Here is a 19,095-nt window from a genome sequence, read left to right as displayed (position 1 = left end):
TTGGTCAAAACACTGAAATGTGGATTTCTTTCGAACAAAGTTACAAATCACTACCTTTAGTACAAAAATGCTTGGTACGCCAAATACTTCTCAATTCTGGCTGGCAATAGCATGAAAAAAAAAAATGATTCAACTGAGGATATCTTTCAACAGAATTTCATTTGAGTGATATAATAATCTTGGTAATTTTTACTGTTCTGAGTGATCTCGCCCTTACTTCAGAGGGGGAAAATCTTAGTCTTGTGACAAGCTCATTACTCATTTAAGATGATACCTCTCTTTCTACTTTGTAGAATTAATATTCAAAGTTTCAAAATCTGATAATCAAAAGGGAAACAAGGCCAGATTGTGGCTGAAAATTGTTACAGAAGAATTGTTCAGAAAAATTAGACAAATTTTTCAACAATACTTTTCCCCTCTGAAAGATAAGGTAGTATGTGTAACCTTCTTCTGGGTTGGATCAAATTAGAGAAAAATAATACTTAGATATGTTTAAAATTTTGATTTATTTACAAGGCCAAAGAAACAGTCAAACTACGTTACAACGTAATTCGATAAACAACAATAAAACAGAGCAAGTTTGAAAAAATAAATAGTGAAACAAACAAAATATTGATGCTAATAGAGGGGATTAAAAACGAAGACAGCCCTTAACCTCTAGAAATACTTCCCCTAATATTACTTAAAATACTATCACAAGTAGCTTCAGTGTTTATAAATTAAGGCTTACTTTAGTAGCTGAAAATGACCAGAGGACAAAGTTTGAATTAAAGTTCGCCTTTAGGATTTCTCTTGAAGATTTTTCTAGACACCTATTAATGTGATGAGAATTTTTATTTTTTTCTTATGTTTTCTAGAAACGAACTTAGACTCCAGATTTTATAATGGGAGTTCTTTCACTGTGGCAGGAAAAGCCTAGATTTAAACGAAAGACATCGAATTTGCCTCCATTTAAAATCTAAAATACATATCCAGTCACGAATTGACAGTGAAACTACAAATGAATATCTCAGTTGCGGTTCAAAATCTCTGCTCCTGTTTTAAATTCCAAGAGGAGACCGAACTATCATCATGGCTTGCAATTTTTACCAAATATTTTTCACATATAAGAGAAAAATCACTGCAGTTTTCAAAAAATGATGTTCAGGAGTTTTCAATGTAGAAAATAAAGTATGAAAGGAAGTATACGCAAATTTCCGCAGTTTCACCGTCAATATGCCAGCTATTTTGAACTCGAGTAAAATTCAGGTTAAAGCTTCATTCAGTAAAAAAAGGTGGCTCAGGTTGTCTGGTCAGATGACTTGAACCTCCTTCCTTCTAATCGAGCCTTAATGAAAGTGTTGTTCCTCGAATAAAAGTTAAAAAATTGCTCAGCAGAAATGATTACTTCTAGTTGAATGAAAAAGAAATATCCATTACAGAACAAAATAACGATAACCCATACTACCTGCATGGCATTTTTGGTAAATACAGGTTAGTTATAGTGATGCTCTTATTAAAAACCAGACAAGAGTATGCCTTTTGGTTGCGTGAAATACAAAAAAGAGTGTTGAAAATTTCCTATCACCTCTTTCTCACTCAGAATTGAAATGTAGGACATGTTTTTCATTCTAATGTGAGATATTCAGAATTCGACTTGAATGGTATTATGTACTTCATGAGCAAAAATATATTCAGAACTTATAAGTCTAACAAAATTTCATATGAACTTAGAACGCTGATTTTTACTGAATTATAACATTCTTCTCTTAAATCTTAAACAGCAGATAATGGGACAACTCAGTTCTGGTCGAACTTGATACAAATATTCAAAGCTAAGATAAGGCAGGGTCCCTTAATTGATCTGATGTTACATTTTGCAACACAAAACGTTCATTCATTTTGCGATACAAAATGTTGTTATATTTTGCAACACAAAAAGTGGAAATGATGTAAAAAAAGCAGCTGATTTACGTTAACATTGCAGAATTCAACAAAAATTACATGAATATTTATACCAGAGAAGAAAGAAGAAGGAGAGATGGTATACAACCATATAACTCAAGAAGAAGAAAAAATAATGAAAGAAGTTACAATTTTGACGGTAAAACAGTAACGTCTCTCTAGCCGACAAAGCTGTAAAAAGTTATGAGATATCTTGTTCTGCATAAAAATTAACATTAAGACTGAGATCAAAGATATATTCTTACATTGTTCGTTCATTACATAAAATTCAGGGTATGGTTGATCCTTGACCACTGTATTGAGTCAAAGCGTGTAATTAAGAGAAAATTTTTGACTTCAACATGTTAAAAAAATTAAAATCACTTGTAATATTTGAGGTGTTTCACAGTTGTATACATTCTAAATTGAAGAACAATTCTTGAAAGGGCAATTACAAAGACAATGAAACCTCGAGGAAAAAAAAATAAATACTTATATAAAGAAAACAGGGAGGAGGATAAAATTTAATGTAATCTCTTTGACCAAAACAAGGAGAAAATAATACGACACAATAAGTGAAAAATACGAGAAATTCAGAGGGTTGGTGATGATTTAAATGTATCTACAAACATTTTAACTTTGATCCTTTCCTTTTCATGATTTGAGACAAGAAAATAAAGGAATCAGTGGTGCAGAAAGAGCTTGATCAGCCAATTGCAGAAGAAGTGTGAGGGCACAAAAAAAGGAGAAAAATTTGAAGACGGAAAACATTTTTGTGAAGGAAACCATAAAACGCTTCATATTTTTTAAAAGAAAACTATGAACAATAGGCACATTACCACTGCCTAGGAAAACTGTGTAATGCGCTTTTATTTTACACAAGGAAAATAGTGAAGCGTGTTGTCTTACATGGACGGCATAGGAGGCTGCCTCAAAAAATAAGAAGGCAACTTTCTGCGTCCCTGATAGGAATGGAAATATGCGATCAAGATGTTTGCCAGGAAATGATTATTTAATGAGACAGGGCAATACAGAGGGTTTCAAAAGAAAACATATTGGTAAAAAGGAGGCTCTTAGAGCAAGAAAATTGAAATAATTTGGATCCTTCCTTAAAAATGAAGTTTGGAAGTAACAACTGCTGAAAATTAGAGCTTCTGTAACAAATTTAGGTTAGAAATAAAAATAAATACAAACAAAGAGAAATTTATCCCTTAGAACAAATAAAAAAGTGCAATAAAGCACGCAACCAGTGATATCCTACAAAAATATTTAAGCTATGACTAAAATCAGCCCTTTCAGTTCAAGTTACGTTTTCTTCTTTCCCTTTGATCAAACCGCTACACTAGTGCTATGAGCCAGGATATCCGTCACTAATATCACAGATCAGAACGATATATAACACAGAGAAAGAAAATTCACTTTTAAAGTTTGGACTTTTACACTCTAGACGTTTATGAGTAGGATATTCTACAGAAAAGTTTTTACAAATAAAAAAGCATATCCACGATTTTGTTCTGATGTGGAGGAATTAACAAACTTCCTTTCTCCTACCAAGACATTTTGAAGTAGACAAATTATGCTTGATGCTAAATTGTAGCATATTCTCCCTCCGTTATTGCAGAAGCTTAAAAGCAAGAATTTAGAGGGTTTAAAGTTTGAGAGGAAGTTTTTACAATTTGTAAGCATGAGAGAACCATTTTAATTATTTCTTTCTTGAAATACAGAGTATATGTCTCACAATATGTTAGAATCACATATTAAATTGAAAAAAAATAGGCTCAGAAATAATTTTGATGGATTTGAGGAAGCTATAGGAATGCAAATTGATCCAGGGCATTAAATGTACATAATAATCTAAAAATAAGAGAGGAAAAAATTAAGACGGTTTGCACATTCAGGGTGTCTACAGATGAGAGATAATCATTCTCTGACTTTTCACAACTACAATTTGCACACATAGAGCTGAAATGAAATGAAATTCTTTTAATTATTTTCACGGCAGATAACAAAAGCATGTGACCCTTTTTTTCAGAGGATAATCAATCGACTGACTGAAGCTGCGATCCCTAAATGAAAATTATTTCTCTATTCACTATCGAGCGTGAAGCTTGGAGCATTGGACTCTGAACTAGTTTCAGACTTAAGTTGATTGCGTGGACAGCGCTGATGTTTTTCCAAGTTTCAAAACTCTTCAAATTTCTCATAACCCCTGACTTTTCCCTGATATTGATGACCTGGTAGATTTCCCCGATCATTCCTGGTTTTCCAGACCTGCAGACACCCCCGCATTTTACTGTTTGACAAGAGATTCAAGCTCACGACTGAATTGCTTTAGGAAGGCAGAAATCCATTGCTTTGTTTCAAAATGACCCTTGATGTTTCATTTCAATGTCCCTGCAGACACAATTTTTCCATGTGCCCAATTTCCATTTACTATACTCAATGGTGAGACTAATAGCTGATATTTTTAAGGATCTGCTGTTATTATTATTATTCATTTATTATCCGCTTATTTATTTTCCAACGACAGCTGTGCATTTGATTGTACTGGCATTGAAATGTCTTAACATACTTGCAACAAATCTATTCATTCGAAGGTGAACTCTTGATCCAATAAGACTAGGAATTCATAAAATTTTCCTTGCATTGATGAGGAAATCTCAAGAGCCCACAAAATAAAAGATTCAACAAAGTTTTGTTAAAAAAATAATGCATTCGGAGAATTTTTACGATATCGCAATGCTGATACGCCTTTAGGGGCAGAGACTAGCAATTTGTGACATATAAAACGGGTACCAGAGATCAAGTTCGAAGAATAATTTTTTAACACAGGAATACAAAAAATATCAGTGCCACTGGGCGAAATAGTCTAGGACTGAGTTTAGTCGAAGTAAAACTATTGATGAATAAAGTTTTTATCTGTTTTTGGGTCGATTTTAATCTTCAGTATTATATATTTTTCTTAAAAAAAATTAAGACGCTGGATGGGAGAAGAGGACTTGTCAGCTGCGGTGTTTTAGAATCTCTACCCCCCTTATGTCTTAGAGGAGAATTCAATGGGTGATTTTTCCAGTATTTTTCCTATGGAACATTGTAGAATCATGAAGAATATTCAGTAAAAATTTCAATTGGAAGCACCTCTTCACTTTTTATAAAATGAATAAAATGTCAAGAGAGATGCTGCAACACCACAAATGAGAGGTGCTCTTTTCACACTCAGCAGCTTAATCGAATCTTTCAGTTCGAAAACAACCCAACTCGGTTTTTTTAGAATGCCCATTTTTTTGCGTAGAAACTGTTCTTTTCTGGCTGTTATGTAGTTTTTATAGTCTCCTGAAAAATTTAATTTTTCTGAGATGGATCGTTTTTGAACGGAGAGATTCAATAGTAAGGCACCTTCAACAAAATAAAGCAATAGTTTTCCGTCATTGTTCTTAGTCATCTAGAACAAGTGAGCAAAATATACAATGAGTGAAAATAGAGTTATGCTACTCGTGAGCAAATTTGAAGCTGACAGTAATCAAATACTGTCAGAAACATATACGTATTACGATAATGGTTGATATGCATGATTTCTTTTCTCACGCTCCACTACCAAGTCAGCTTGACTCAAGTGTCTCCTTGCCTTGATCTTTGACAGTTTCAATTCAACTTTTTGTCTGTAATGACCAGAGCTGCCAATCACCGCAAAAGTATGCTAAGAGTTCAAAATACAAGTATGTGAAGCGGGTCCCCCTTCGTCTCCAGGGAAACCAAATCTTTAGTATAAAAATTCCAAGCTAAGCCTTTTTGTGTCTGTAAAAATCATCTCCAAAAGTTCAATCTAAAAATCATCTTCGTCTCTCCTCTTTTGTCTTTCGTCCATTTTCTGTTAAATAAAAGGTAATAAATTCCAAATCAAATAGTTCAAGTTCTCCAAAATTTCATTTGGTGCCGAAACCCGGGAAAGTTGAAAATATTGTTCGGGTGCTCGACGTTCGACAGCGGATAACCTATCAAGTCCTTCCCCTTCCCATTCTTGCCCGGCGCTTTTTCAACGGATCTCGCTCGGAACGAATCAAAGGGACAATTCTTTACATGGTCAAAATCTAAGCTCTCCCAAAATCTCAGATCGTCAAAAAATCGGTGAAGTCATTCCAATTCTTTCCTTATTTTTCTTTTCTTGGTAGTAATAGAAATTCATAACCTCAAATTTTCATTAAAATTTTCATAACCTAGAGAATTCGAATCGTGGTGTTGTTTGATGATGGTTTGAGGTTATGTCTTATTGTTGATATCATCTGTTCGCCTCCTTCGCCAATATTATAATGTTCTATTCTTTAGGAGCTGTGAATTAATAAGCAGTTATGGAATCTGAATTCAATCTCGGAGTGGGAACTCAAAGTGAAACTCACTTACGGAGAACAAGTCTTGAAAATGTTTATTTTCGCAAGGCTACACGGTTGCATGCCGGTGGCCCCTTTAAAAAGTCCTCTTCTGATCCTCTTTCCATTCATTCGCCTCATTCATCTAAAAACTCGTTCGCCACTCCTCCCGAAATCACAAATAATCCGTTACTTAAAAAGCGACAAATGCTGTTAAATAAAATTCAAAGGATCGTCAAATCATTACGGGAAGTAACAACCGACAATGTGAATGAATTTGATTGGTCTATTGAAAGGTTGAAAAAATGTCAAGACGAATTTGATCTGATTCAGGACGAAATTGTCATGAATTCGGACCATCTGGAAGAAGAGGCAATATGGCAGGGAAAGTTAGATGACTTGATTGAGGAAGGTCAGAAACTCTACTTACCCGCGAAGCATGCAGCAGCTTCTATTGTCAGTTCTTCCAGAAATTCTCCAAAGCCTTCAATGAATCTTCGCTCTCATCTTAAATTACCAAAAATCGAATTACCAAAATTCGATGGTAAAAGTTTATCTGATTGGTCTGTTTTTCGAGGTTTATTTGAAGTAACGATTCATAATGCGACTGAGTTGACGAAACAGGAAAAGCTTCAATATCTTTTAGCTCAATTATCCGGGGATGCGTTAAATCATGTTAAAAACTTAGAATTTACCAGCGAAAATTACGACGTTGCTTGGAAATTGTTAAATGAATATTATAATAGTCCTAGAAGACAAATTACTCATCATTTGGTTAATTTCTTGGACTTACCTGAGTTAGGTGCTAATAACGTCTCTGTCTTTTTTACTAAATTGAGAGAAAATATGCAAGCTTTAGAAGCATTAGGGTATAAATCAGAAAACTATGGGTTGTTATTGATTGTAATTCTGTTACGGAAAATGAATAATTATCATCGAAGGAGATTTGAGGATTCCAGAGACGATAAGTCAGCAATGCCAACAGTTGAGGAACTTTGTACTTATTTAAAGGACGAATTGTCTCAGTATTTGGGAGCTTCTTCCACGTTCCGTCAATCTCAACCGCAACCATGTAGAGCTCCAAAAAAAGAACAGCCACAAATGATTTTGCATAATTCTAGTAAAGAAAATAAAAAGGGAAGTTCTGATTCTAAAAAATATCAAAATAAAGTTCAAAATGCAAATCCGTTGGAAGTTCCTGAATGTTTTAAATGTCCACAATGTCCAAACGCAAATCATGTAATTTCTCAGTGTCAAAATTATAGAATGCTATCTCCTCAGGAAAGAAAGAAAGTTCTTGAGAAATACAAACTTTGTTTGAATTGTACCTCGAAAGATCATTTTGTAAGTTCGTGCAAGAGTAAAAGGAAGTGTAGAGAATGTAATGGATCCCATCATTCTTCAATCCATGAGAATAGAGGCAAAACTTTCTATACTCAGTTGTTTAAACATGAGCAATCAAATGATGAACCAGAACGATCTTTAATAAATCACGTAAAAACAACCAGTTCGATTTTACCAACAGTTAAGGTATTATTAACAAATGAAAAAGGGGATAAAATCATCGTTCGAGGATGCATCGACACTGGCGCAGATCGTGGTGTATTGACATCACAGTGTTGCCAATTGCTCAATTTGAAGCCTAAAAGAGGTGGAGTGACGGTCTCTGGGCTATCAGGAAATGTAGTGGAATCATTCGGATCAGTGCAAATAAATATACTAAATAAAAATGGTAAATTAGTAGCGCCTAACTATCCGGTGATTGTCGTTCGAAAAATAACAGATCCTGTTCCGTCAGTTCTTTTAGATCCAAAATTAAAAGAGATTTTGAAAAATAGACAGTTAGCGGATGATTCTTGTGAGAAGGATGCAAAAATAGACATTCTATTAGGCGTAGATATTTACGCAAATATAGTGACTGGAATTCCAGAACCCCTGGGTCCGTCTCTCCCTTCTATTCTTCCCACTGTGTTCGGTGATGTGGTTTTGGGACGCAATGGTGGAGAATTTTCCGCCTTACATTCTAAACCTTTACTTCTGAATTCAACTGTTTTTATGGTAAATGTTGAAAATAAAAATGAGAATAATAATTTGAATAAAATAATGGAAAAATTTTGGACAATAGAAGAGATAAATCCTCCAAAAAAGGCAATGACACCAGAGGAAGAATATGCAGAAAAATATTATGTTGAAACGACAACACAATTGGAAAACAAAAAGTATCAAGTCAGGCTACCTTTTTCAGAAAACGCAAAAAACTAGGTCAGTCCCGCAACTTAGCCTTAAAACAGTTTTACAAAATGGAAGCTAGGTTGCAAAGGGACACGGAAATGAAAAAATTGTACACTAAATTTATGGAGGAATATCTTAATAACGGTTTTATGGAACCGGTCAACCCTCCGCCAGAAAATTCTCAACATTTTTTCTTGCCACATCATGGAGTGTTGAAAACTGACTCGTCAACTACAAAATTGCGAGTAGTTTTCAACGCGGGGATGAAAACCAGTAATGGTGTTTCTTTGAACGATATTTTATTACCTGGACCAGCTCTTCAATCGGACATAACGGATATTTTAATCAAATTTCGTAGTTATGCAGTAGTTTTCTCGGGGGATATTAAACAAATGTATTTACAAATTCCTCTCCATCCTTCAGATCATAAATATCAGTTAATATTTTGGAGAGCTGAGCCCTGGTTACCTCTACAAGTTTATGCTCTAACAACGGTTACTTTCGGCATTAATTCGTCTCCATTTTTAGCTATCAGAACTATAAAACAGTTAATTAAAGATCATGGGCATAAGTATCCGAGAGCTGCAAAGGCACTTTCAGACGCTTTATTTATGGATGACTTAGTGCATGGGGATCAAAGCCCAGAAGAAGCACGCTCTTTATTAATGGAAATTATAGCTCTATTAAGTGAGGGAGGTTTTTATATGCGAAAATGGACCTCTAATGTCCCGTCAATTTTAGCTGATCGCCCCAGTGCAGATTTAGAAATGCCGAAAGGAAATCCGGAAAATCCTTATTTTAAACTTTTAGGAATTATTTGGTCTTCGATAAAGGACACATTTTCATACAAAATTCCTGATTTTCCCCCAGCAAAAACAAAGAGAGATATCGCTTCACAAATCGCATCAGTGTTCGACCCTTGCGGTTGGCTGTTGCCAGTTTTTGTGAAGGGCAAAGTCTTCTTACAAGAACTCTGGCTTCTTAAAGTAGATTGGGATGATTCTCTCCCTCAGGATGTTCTAGATCGGTGGCATCAATTTACGCAAACTCTTCCAAAACTTTCAGATATTTCGATTCCAAGGTTCTTAGATAGACATAAACAACCTACTCAAATACACATTTTCACGGATGCAAGTGAAATGGCAACGTCATGCGCTCTGTATCTCCGTTTTGCTCCTTCTTCAACGGAAGATAAAGGTCAGGTTCATTTGATAATTGCTAAGTCCAAGGTAGCACCTTTGAAGAAAGTGTCTTTACCGAGATTAGAACTAGTAGCTGCAAATATGGGAATGGAGTTATTGCGCCGTCATGCCACCACTCTGGAACATTATGAGGTCAATAAAATCTTTGCATGGACTGATTCTTCAATTGTTCTTTCTTGGATTCAAACTCCAACTTATAGACTAAAAACCTTTGTAGCAAATCGAGTAACGTCCATTCATGAAACTCCGTCGCAAGTCATCTGGCGTCATGTCAAATCGAGTGACAATCCCGCCGACTGTGCGACAAGGGGACTCTCCCCTGAAGAGTTATCGACTTTTCGGCTCTGGTGGTCAGGCCCTTCGTGGCTGGCTGATCCAGAGGAGACTTGGCCAGTCTCAAATCTTATTCTCCCCTCTTTAAAGGCGTTGCCTGATGTGAAGTCACCCAGGCAAATTCTCAAAGTTCAAGTCGGGAAGGAGGAGGTCTCTGTCCCTGCCCCCTCTCCGCAAACTTCTATTCGTCTACCAAGTCTATCTTCCTGGACAAAGGTCGTCCACTCTCTAGCTTATGTATGGCGTTTCGGGGCGAGACATTTCGTGTCAAAAAACCTCGAGCCCATCAAAAAAGGGTTTTTATCTCTTTCAGAGATAGAGCACGCAGAATTCCTGCTGCTCAAGTTAATCCAAAGGGATACTCTTAGTTCAGAAATTCGCAAAGTTCGGACCGGAGAAAGGTTGTCTGCAAAATCCAAAGCGATTAAAAAATTGAATCCTTATTTGGATCACAGAGGTTTACTTCGAGCCGGAGGGAGATTAGAACATGCTTCATTACCGGAGTCATCGAGGTACCCGATTATTTTGTCTTCTAACCATCATGTGGTGAGATTATTGGTTCAGCATTACCACATTGACAATCTTCACGCACCTCCTCAACTTTTATTTTCGTTGATCGTGCAACGTTTTTGGATTTTGGGTCTGCGAAATTTAATCAAGTCAATCGTGGACGGTTGTGTGGTGTGTTTCAGGGCTAATCCTAAAAATCAATTTCCACAAATGGCACCGTTACCATCATTCAGAGTACAACCCAGTCCACCTTTCTATAAAACCGGTCTGGATTATTGCGGTTTTTTCAATGTCAAAGTTCACTTTTCTCGATTTGCTCGGGTTATGCCTGTCTATGTTTGTGTTTTCGTCTGCATGAGCACGAAAGCAGTGCATTTGGAATCAGTCTGTGATCTCTCAACAAATGCTTTCATAGGCGCCTTGCATAGATTTGTGGCCAGAAGAGGTTTGGCAGCACATATCTATTGCGATCAGGCGTCAAATTTTAAGGGAGCAGTAAATCTTTTTCAAAGGCTCTTGTCTCCTTCAAATTCTGAGTTAATTCAGTTTTCTCATAAGGAGAAAATTGAATTTCATCTCAATGTCCCTACGGGGCCTCATTTGGGAGGCATCTGGGAGGCAGTGGTGAAAAGTTTCAAGTTTCACTTAAAACGAACGTATGGTCTAAATGTTCTCACTCAAGAAGAGTTTAATACTTTGATCGCACGGATAGAAGCTGTTTTAAATTCTAGACCTTTGACTGCTCTATCATCAGATCATAGGGATCTTTTAGCTCTCACTCCGGGGCATTTCCTGATTGGACGTCCTTTGGTAGCGCTTCCCAATAAACAATATGATCCAGATGATCCTCCTATTCTTAGAAGGTGGCATTTGGCTGAGTTATTGGCTCAACAGTTTTGGCGAAGGTGGCACATAGAGTATCTGCATACCTTGCTGCCAAGGGGAAAATGGTGGGAGAAAGAGGAATCTCTGAAAGAAGGACAACTAGTGGTATTACACGATCCTTCTACTCCTCCTTTACGGTGGAAATTGGGACGAGTTATTGAGCTGCACCCTGGAAGAGACGGCCAAACTCGGGTGGTAGATGTTCGCACGGCTTGTGGAACACTTCGTCGTCCAGTAGTGAAGTTATTCCCTTTACCGGTTGCCGAGAATTTAACCAACTAATCCTTGTTTTCAGGAACATGTCTGGTTCAAATTCCGATAATAACAACAACTCCACTACGGTTCAAGATCCTATCCCTGCTCCCACTCAATCTCAAAATCCCACGGCAACGCCCGATTCAACTTCTCCTTCCTCGGCCAAATCCTCCCAAAATTCAACTCCCTCAACAAGACCCAAAACGATGGCAGAATTCTATGGGAAACCAAATCCCAGATATGTTTATGTACCGCCAGGACACGATCCCCCTAAAAGTTGGGACGATGTCACATTTTATTACTAAACAACATCGTTTTAAAAAAAAATTCAATTTTAAAAAAAATTCAGCATACGTCTTAAATTCAACGTTCTGAAAATTCTCCATATTGCCATGTTTTTCCGACCTTCCCTTTCCCTAATCCGTTCCCTTTATTCTGGTTGGTCTTTCAGATGTCGACTAGGGAGCGAGTTACCGGTCTCTTTTTACAAATGACGACGTGTATTAGTTGCAAAAGAACTACCACAGGCCCGTTTTGGAGCTGTAAACGCGACCACGTACAATGTACTGCTTGTCAAGGACGCGACTCGAGAAGGAGATGTCCTTTGTGCAGAAACATGCTCAGAAGAAACAGGTTGCTCGACCGTCTAGAGAGGGCAATCTTCGACGAGATAAGGATTTTCCCTGGTCCTCATCAGGATCAACCATGAGTCTGCAGTTCAGAACTTCCGGGAAGTTCAGGGGGGCCAGAATGAAGCGGGTCCCCCTTCGTCTCCAGGGAAACCAAATCTTTAGTATAAAAATTCCAAGCTAAGCCTTTTTGTGTCTGTAAAAATCATCTCCAAAAGTTCAATCTAAAAATCATCTTCGTCTCTCCTCTTTTGTCTTTCGTCCATTTTCTGTTAAATAAAAGGTAATAAATTCCAAATCAAATAGTTCAAGTTCTCCAAAATTTCAGTATGAATGTTGTGACTCAAGGGCTTATTTTGAGCATCACTTTTGCCTTCACCATCAATGCATCATTAAAGAAAACTGTATGCTTTAAGCAGCGCAACTAAAAAAATATTCATATAACGAATTCATATAACGAAATAAACGTTTTGATACTTTGTAACTCACAGAAGGCACTTGGTAGAACAATTAACAAGAAGACCTCAACAAAATCAATTTAATTTTACTTTTTGTTTCAGGTAATTAGTTTCTTAAGTACGGTGTGAACTCTTAAAGATTTCAAGATGGACTAAAGTAAGTGTAACATTCTTTATTGTGTGTTGAAAAATGAGTAAAGGGTTGATGAGCTGAGTTTATTTTTCCGCACACAATTCTGGGGAATTTGTCTAAATTTTCCGGTCCATTCATCATAATCATAAGTAAAAACAAGAATTAATTCCTGTGTCAATTTTGGTTCACAGGAACTAACTCCTAACAAAGTAAAAACACTACTTTGAGCCTAGAGTCACTGCGAGATAAAAAGATTTGCACTTAACCGTCTGTATTTATGAAGTAGCAGGAGCTAAATTTTTTTCAAAACATAAAGGGCTTTTTCTGTAACCCATTGAGCCTTGTCTTTGCACATTTTTACCTCAATAGTTTTCAAAAATGGATTAAGCTTTATTCCATTCGTTCATCTAGGTTTTGCTTTTTGCTAATAAACGCATTTGAATGCCCTTCAACATGTTAGCTGCAATACTGGTGGATTTGGTTGGCACTCGTTGGCAAAGGCTAAACTACCGGTACAATGATCAGCAGCGGAGAGATCGGTCAGACTTCATTTTGCAATAAGGAGCTAAAATTTCTATCTCATCTGTAAAAACACTTACACATATAGGGACGCTAATGGTACATATTTTTTCTTCTAAACTGAGCCAAAATCGTAGTTCCTAATTGTAAAATATATTCTAATTCCTCTCAATCAGTGGGGCTACACAAAACCTATACTCTAGTGAAATTTAGGCAAAAAGAGAGCAAAATGAGGCCCAATCTTGGTTGGTGCTCTCCTCACCGCTGGCACAAAGCATACAGTGCATTCTTTCATGTATTGCACAACCTGGAGGAAATATGAGTTAGAACGTCTTGGCAGCGACCATGTCTATACTCGGTTGATCGTTTCGTTCATTTTTCATGGTTAAGATTCAACCATTGAACAAGAAATCAACCCACGCTGTGACTCATACATCCTGAGTTGAGTGCGGTACCAAGTTTCTGGTTCTCTCCACAAATGATTGAGACTTTCAAATCATAAATAATAGTTCTGTTACACATTGGAAACAGGAAATAAAGAGAAAAACAAGGTGTTAGGTCTGAAGCATTTGCTACCCATGAATGCTTGTTGTAACCAGGTTATTACTTGATTGAGTCAATGTCAACCTTGCTGCAAAAGTTTGCGCCTCGGGTCCACTTGAAGGGAAATGAGGTAACAGGAACACAGCGGAAATTGCCAGGATGTGCATCCAGAAATACTGATGACTGAAAATGAGAAAATTACGCTTGATTATCCACTAAATCAGAGGTAGGGAATATTTACACGGTATTGTTAAGATATGAAACGTGGAGATACAAGAGTTTCTCAATTCTTGTTGAAAAATTTTTTTCAGTAGAAGTGAAATTTTTACTAATTACACTAGGTTATTATTGCAAATCGGATAGGTATCTGGGATGCTCCATAAAGACCAAAATATCTCATCAGGAGACTTGACAACCACATTTTTCTTAGTTTGCTTTTTTTCTTCAGAGGACAATCATTAAATCTTATTTTAAAGTAACTTCAACCCCACACATTTCTGTGCCGTAGTTTTTCTTTCTCGTTTGATAGTTTGGTTTTATAATGCACTAATCCTTTAATTTTTTTTCTTTTTTAATTAAAGATTTCGTTTCTCTTCATTTTGATGCTTGTATTAAACCCCAAAAAATTGCTCTCTGCTGTTTTCTGACAAAATGTATTTCCCAGTAATCCTTAATTTTCAGAAACATTGAATAAGAATTAGGACAATTCAGAAATATCCAAAGTTACTGATTTTAGTTAAATTAAATGATACAGCAAGGCGTAGGTTGCAAAAACATAAATGGAAAGGGAATGGGGTTAGGTGATGGTACTACACCCCAGAGGTATGGCTTGACGAATGTTGGGATAAAAAAAAAAAAATACATGCTACACCTATGTACCTACTTGAGTTCGAGATGATTAAAGTGGTTAAATTGAAAAATTGACTTAGATCCAAAGTCAAAGTTCACAGTTCAAAAGCTCCTACTACTCAAAGAAACATTATATTATATTATGGATATTAACGGCTAAAAAGCGAAACGACGTATCTCTATTGCAGTGTTTCAAAATGTCTGCTCCTATTTTATTATTTTTGAAGGAGAAAGGCAACTTTATAGCTTGAAACTTTTACTGATTATTCTGCTACTGGAGAGGAAAAATCTAGGTTGTTTTCTAGAAATTATGTTAACCAGTTTTCCAGCGAAACTATATAAGGGTTGACGGGAAGTCTGCGGTGTTGCAAACGGAGATACATGATTTCACACTTTGGTCATTGATATAATATTGAATGAAACTTTGCTTGAATTTCTGAGTTGAATTAATGCTGGAATACTTACAGATAAATACGCATGCTGAGTCCAAACTCGAGAAGCACGAACGGAAACACGATATACGCCATTGCAACTCGGGAGACAACAGTAGTTGCAAGGTCATAGAATAATTTATGCGATGAACTGCTTTGGAAATATGGTCTGATTTTTCGGCGAACCTACATAACAAGACATGAATAGAGTAATAAAATTATGATGAGACGATTACTTATTGTCTAAATGACACATGCACATGCATCAGACTGCAATTGGATTGCATTTTGCGTTTAGGAACCAAAACTGGCTCAGTTTAGAAACAACATATGTAGCATTTGTTACCCTACATGCATGAGTTTTTTTACAACTGAGTGTGAAAATTTTAGTTCCCAATTGCAAAATGAAGTCCGAATAAAAGATGCAGTTAACTAGAGTCAGTTTCACTGTATTTGGAATACATTTTGCAATTGGGGACAACAATATCTGGCTCGTTTTAGAAACAACATATCGCGGCGTAAGTCCGCAATCACATAACTCGTTTGCGGTGTCTGAAAATCTCCGCCTCTATGTTATTTCTTTAAAGTAGAACAATTTGACATCATTCCTTGAAATTTTTGCAAAATTTTCTTCACACAGAGAAGAAAAATTACGGCAGTTTTAAAGAATTTCCGTAGAGTAGTTTTCCGTTTAATAAATAAAGTATGACAGTAAGTCTGCGACGTCGCAAACCGAGTTATGTGATCGCCGACTTACACCGTCGATATGTGCCACTAGTTTCCCTCAGTAGATATGTGTTCTTCTTCTATGAGCCAGAAATTGTGGTTCCTAATTGCAAAATGGAGTCCATTTGATATTTCCTGAACTCCTCTAATGTTTTATATTCTAAGATAGAGATGGTGATTTTATAACTGTGCGTTGTAATTCAGTATTGAACTAAAAATCTTACAATAGAGGAGAGGGAGGAGGCTCATTCAATCACAATATCTCCTCTTAGAGATATGCTGTGTGGTGCAACACTGCTTACAATCAGTCGGGCAAGAAACTGTCGATGTATTTGAATCTAACTGGAGACATTATCAGCTCAGCACAGTCTGCTCTGACAATTTGCTTTCACAAAAATTTAATTTTGCTAATTTTTGAGTAGTTATGAAAACCAATATGAGCAATGAGCATATGGGAAGCTAACTTACTGCTACCTAGTGAGAGGTTATCTGAACAGCTCCGCTAAAGCTCCATCTAGACAGGTCAACTACAAATAGATTGCAATTGGACGCTCCATAGTCGTTTCGACAGAGATGATGATTTTGACGGAGTGCGTTAAAATTCAGTAAAGAACTGAAAATCTTGTGATTTGGCGCTTGAATGAGCTTTTCATCTCTATGGTGAAATTATTAGTTTTATACCGGATTTTAATGTACAATCTCAAAATTACCATCTATAGGTAAATGAGTATTGAGTCATACTGTAATCTGTTGGTAGTTTTCTTCTTTAACGAATAACTGAATGAAGTAAAAAAATGTTTGAGTAAGAATGAAGTAAGATCTTTTGAACGTTTTATAATTTCACCCCAAATTACACGTACAAAAGCAAAACATTATGATTTGCATAGATTTTCATGGATGTAGGTCTGTGTTAAGTCAATGAGTTTTTTCTTAACGTCGATACTCTTCAGAGATGCAAATTTTATATTTTCCTTGTATGATGTCAGTTCATGCCTCTTATGGAGTTTTTATAGCGACAGTGTAAGTCGGCAAACACATAACTAAGTTTGCAACGTAGCAGACTTCCTTCCATACTTTATTTTTTAAACAGAAAACTACTCAACAGCAATTCTTTGAAACTGCCATGATTTTTCTTCTCTGAAGTAAATTCTGCAAAAACTTCAAGGAATGATAGTCCGGGAGCACATGTTCATTTTTGGGGTCCCGTTGGACCGTTAATGATACAAGTTGGCGAGATGGCTTGATCTCTTCGTCTTGATGTCCTGAAACAGAATTTTGATGCTGCCAGGCTCAATTTTTCCCGGAACACCCTTAAATTCAAGATGGCGCCCATAATGGCCGCCACGGGGGTGAAGTGGGTGAAAGTGACTCCCATGGTCGACATGTATGTCGATTCCTATGTATTTTTGGTCGAAAATTTCAAATATATGCTTAAAAATGTACTCCGACTTCTTAAAGACCCTTAAATCCAAGATGGCGGCCAAATTTCCCCTCCTGAAAGTCAAACGGCCACGTGTGCTCCCATATGGCATGTGAGGTATCTTTCATACCATTTTTTGGGCCGTAAAATCGAAAAATGATTTTAAAAAATCCTTTGCGATTCATTTAAGGCCTCAAATTACAAGATGGCGGCCAAAATTGCTGAAATTTTGGAACCAAAAATTCTATAATAGCTTCTCATATCATGTGACGTATCGAACCCCATAGATTTCTGGTCGTAGAATCCAAATCTTGAATTCAAAATTCACCGCGGCCCCCTGGGATGTCCAAAATCCAAGATGGCCGCCGAAATTATCCCTCACAGGATCATACAGTCAGCCTTGACCTTAGAATAGCAAGATATGTATCAATTTACAGGTTTATTGGGTCGCAGAATTCATAAATGAAGGTTAAAGTAACCTTCCTTTTACAATTTGCGACATTTTAGTTTTAAGAATTGCGGCTAAAAGGCGTGAAGCGTGTGGATTTAAGAAATATTTCAATTTTACACGTTTAAAAATTTAATTACAACTGCTAACGTCATCGCTTATTCTAATGGATAAGCCCTGATTTGCGATTCACTTATTTGTAGAAAACATGTGTCAATAGTTTCAACATCAATTTAATCCTGTGAAACAGCAATTTATCAGCTCCGCCCTTAAAATGTAATTTTTTCGACCATTTTCCCTAGAATCACGAAAAAAGAGAAAAACCCCTAAAAACGTGACCCGAACTGTGTAAAATGGTGGCAAAATATTGCTGGGTCCACACTATTTTGAAAACAAAACCAAAAAGTTCCAAAATTTTCAATTGGAGTCAAAAATTTTGAGCTCTAATGGATAACCAGTACGGCAGTACATAACTGAAGAGGAAGAGCGTTCAGCTCAGGCAATTAGCATCAGAATATGAAGAGGAGACCACGGCGAGAGATCTATAATTTTGGGTCTTGTTATAGACCTCGTCAGTAGATTACACTCGTCAGTGACATCAAAAGCCAAAAACTTCAAAAATTTTCAATCAGAGTAAAAAATTTTGAGGTCCAATGATTACCAGTACGAAACTTGCCGTCTTGTAATACAAAACTTGTACTTCGAACTTGAGCTTTGATGCCGTCTTGGATTTTGCGAGATTTTCAGTTGGATTCACATGACGAATGTGATCTACTGATGAGGTATAAAAAGACCCAAAATTATAGATCTCTCGACGTTACCTTACCTTAATATTCCAATGCAAACTGCCTGAGCTGAACTCTCTCCCCCCTCAGTTCTGTACTGATACTCATTGGAACTCACAATTGTTGACTCTGATCGAAAATTTTTGACCTCTTTGGCTTTGTTCCACCCCCCCCCCCCCCCAAAGTGTGGACCCAGTACTATTTTGCCACCTTTTTACACAGTTCGGGTCACGTGTTCAGAGTTTTTTCTCTTTTTATCGTGATTCTAGGGAAAATGGTAGAAAAAATCACATTTTAAGGGTGGAGCTGATAAACTGCTGTTTCACAGGATTAAATCAAGTCTAGGAACTAATGACATATGTTTTCTAGCAGTAAATTTTACAATCTTTTCAATGAGCATGACAGTTTTTTTCTCAGATAATTGTGGCTGGAGGTATGAAGCAAAGTTTC

The 19,095-nt window shown here is 36.6% G+C and overlaps 2 protein-coding genes across 2 annotated transcripts in view; one reads left to right on the top strand and one right to left on the bottom strand.

The window, feature by feature from the left end:
• Positions 1 to 8,587: 8,587 nt before the first annotated feature.
• LOC140224807 (uncharacterized) lies at positions 8,588 to 12,009 on the top strand. The gene is made up of 2 exons (XM_072301498.1): positions 8,588 to 10,566; positions 11,745 to 12,009. Exons 1-2 carry the CDS (start codon positions 8,588 to 8,590, stop codon positions 12,007 to 12,009), a joined length of 2,244 nt encoding a protein of 747 aa, XP_072157599.1.
• Positions 12,010 to 12,656: 647 nt separating this feature from the next.
• The window catches only part of oys (lysophospholipid acyltransferase 6), an 85,255-nt gene continuing 78,816 nt past the window's right edge, over positions 12,657 to 19,095 (bottom strand). The window contains exons 10-11 of the mRNA XM_019048011.2: positions 15,301 to 15,452; positions 12,657 to 14,169 (exon numbers count right to left, since the gene is read on the bottom strand). Coding sequence (XP_018903556.2) covers positions 14,016 to 14,169; positions 15,301 to 15,452 — 306 coding nt within the window. The 3' untranslated portion in view covers positions 12,657 to 14,015. The remainder of the gene's footprint in view (positions 14,170 to 15,300; positions 15,453 to 19,095) is intronic.

Source organism: Bemisia tabaci, chromosome 6 (genome assembly GCF_918797505.1).
Source record: "Bemisia tabaci chromosome 6, PGI_BMITA_v3".
NCBI classification, from domain to species: domain Eukaryota; kingdom Metazoa; phylum Arthropoda; class Insecta; order Hemiptera; family Aleyrodidae; genus Bemisia; species Bemisia tabaci.
Note: the sequence above shows the minus strand (reverse complement) of the source record. Positions and strands in the feature narration are given on the sequence as shown.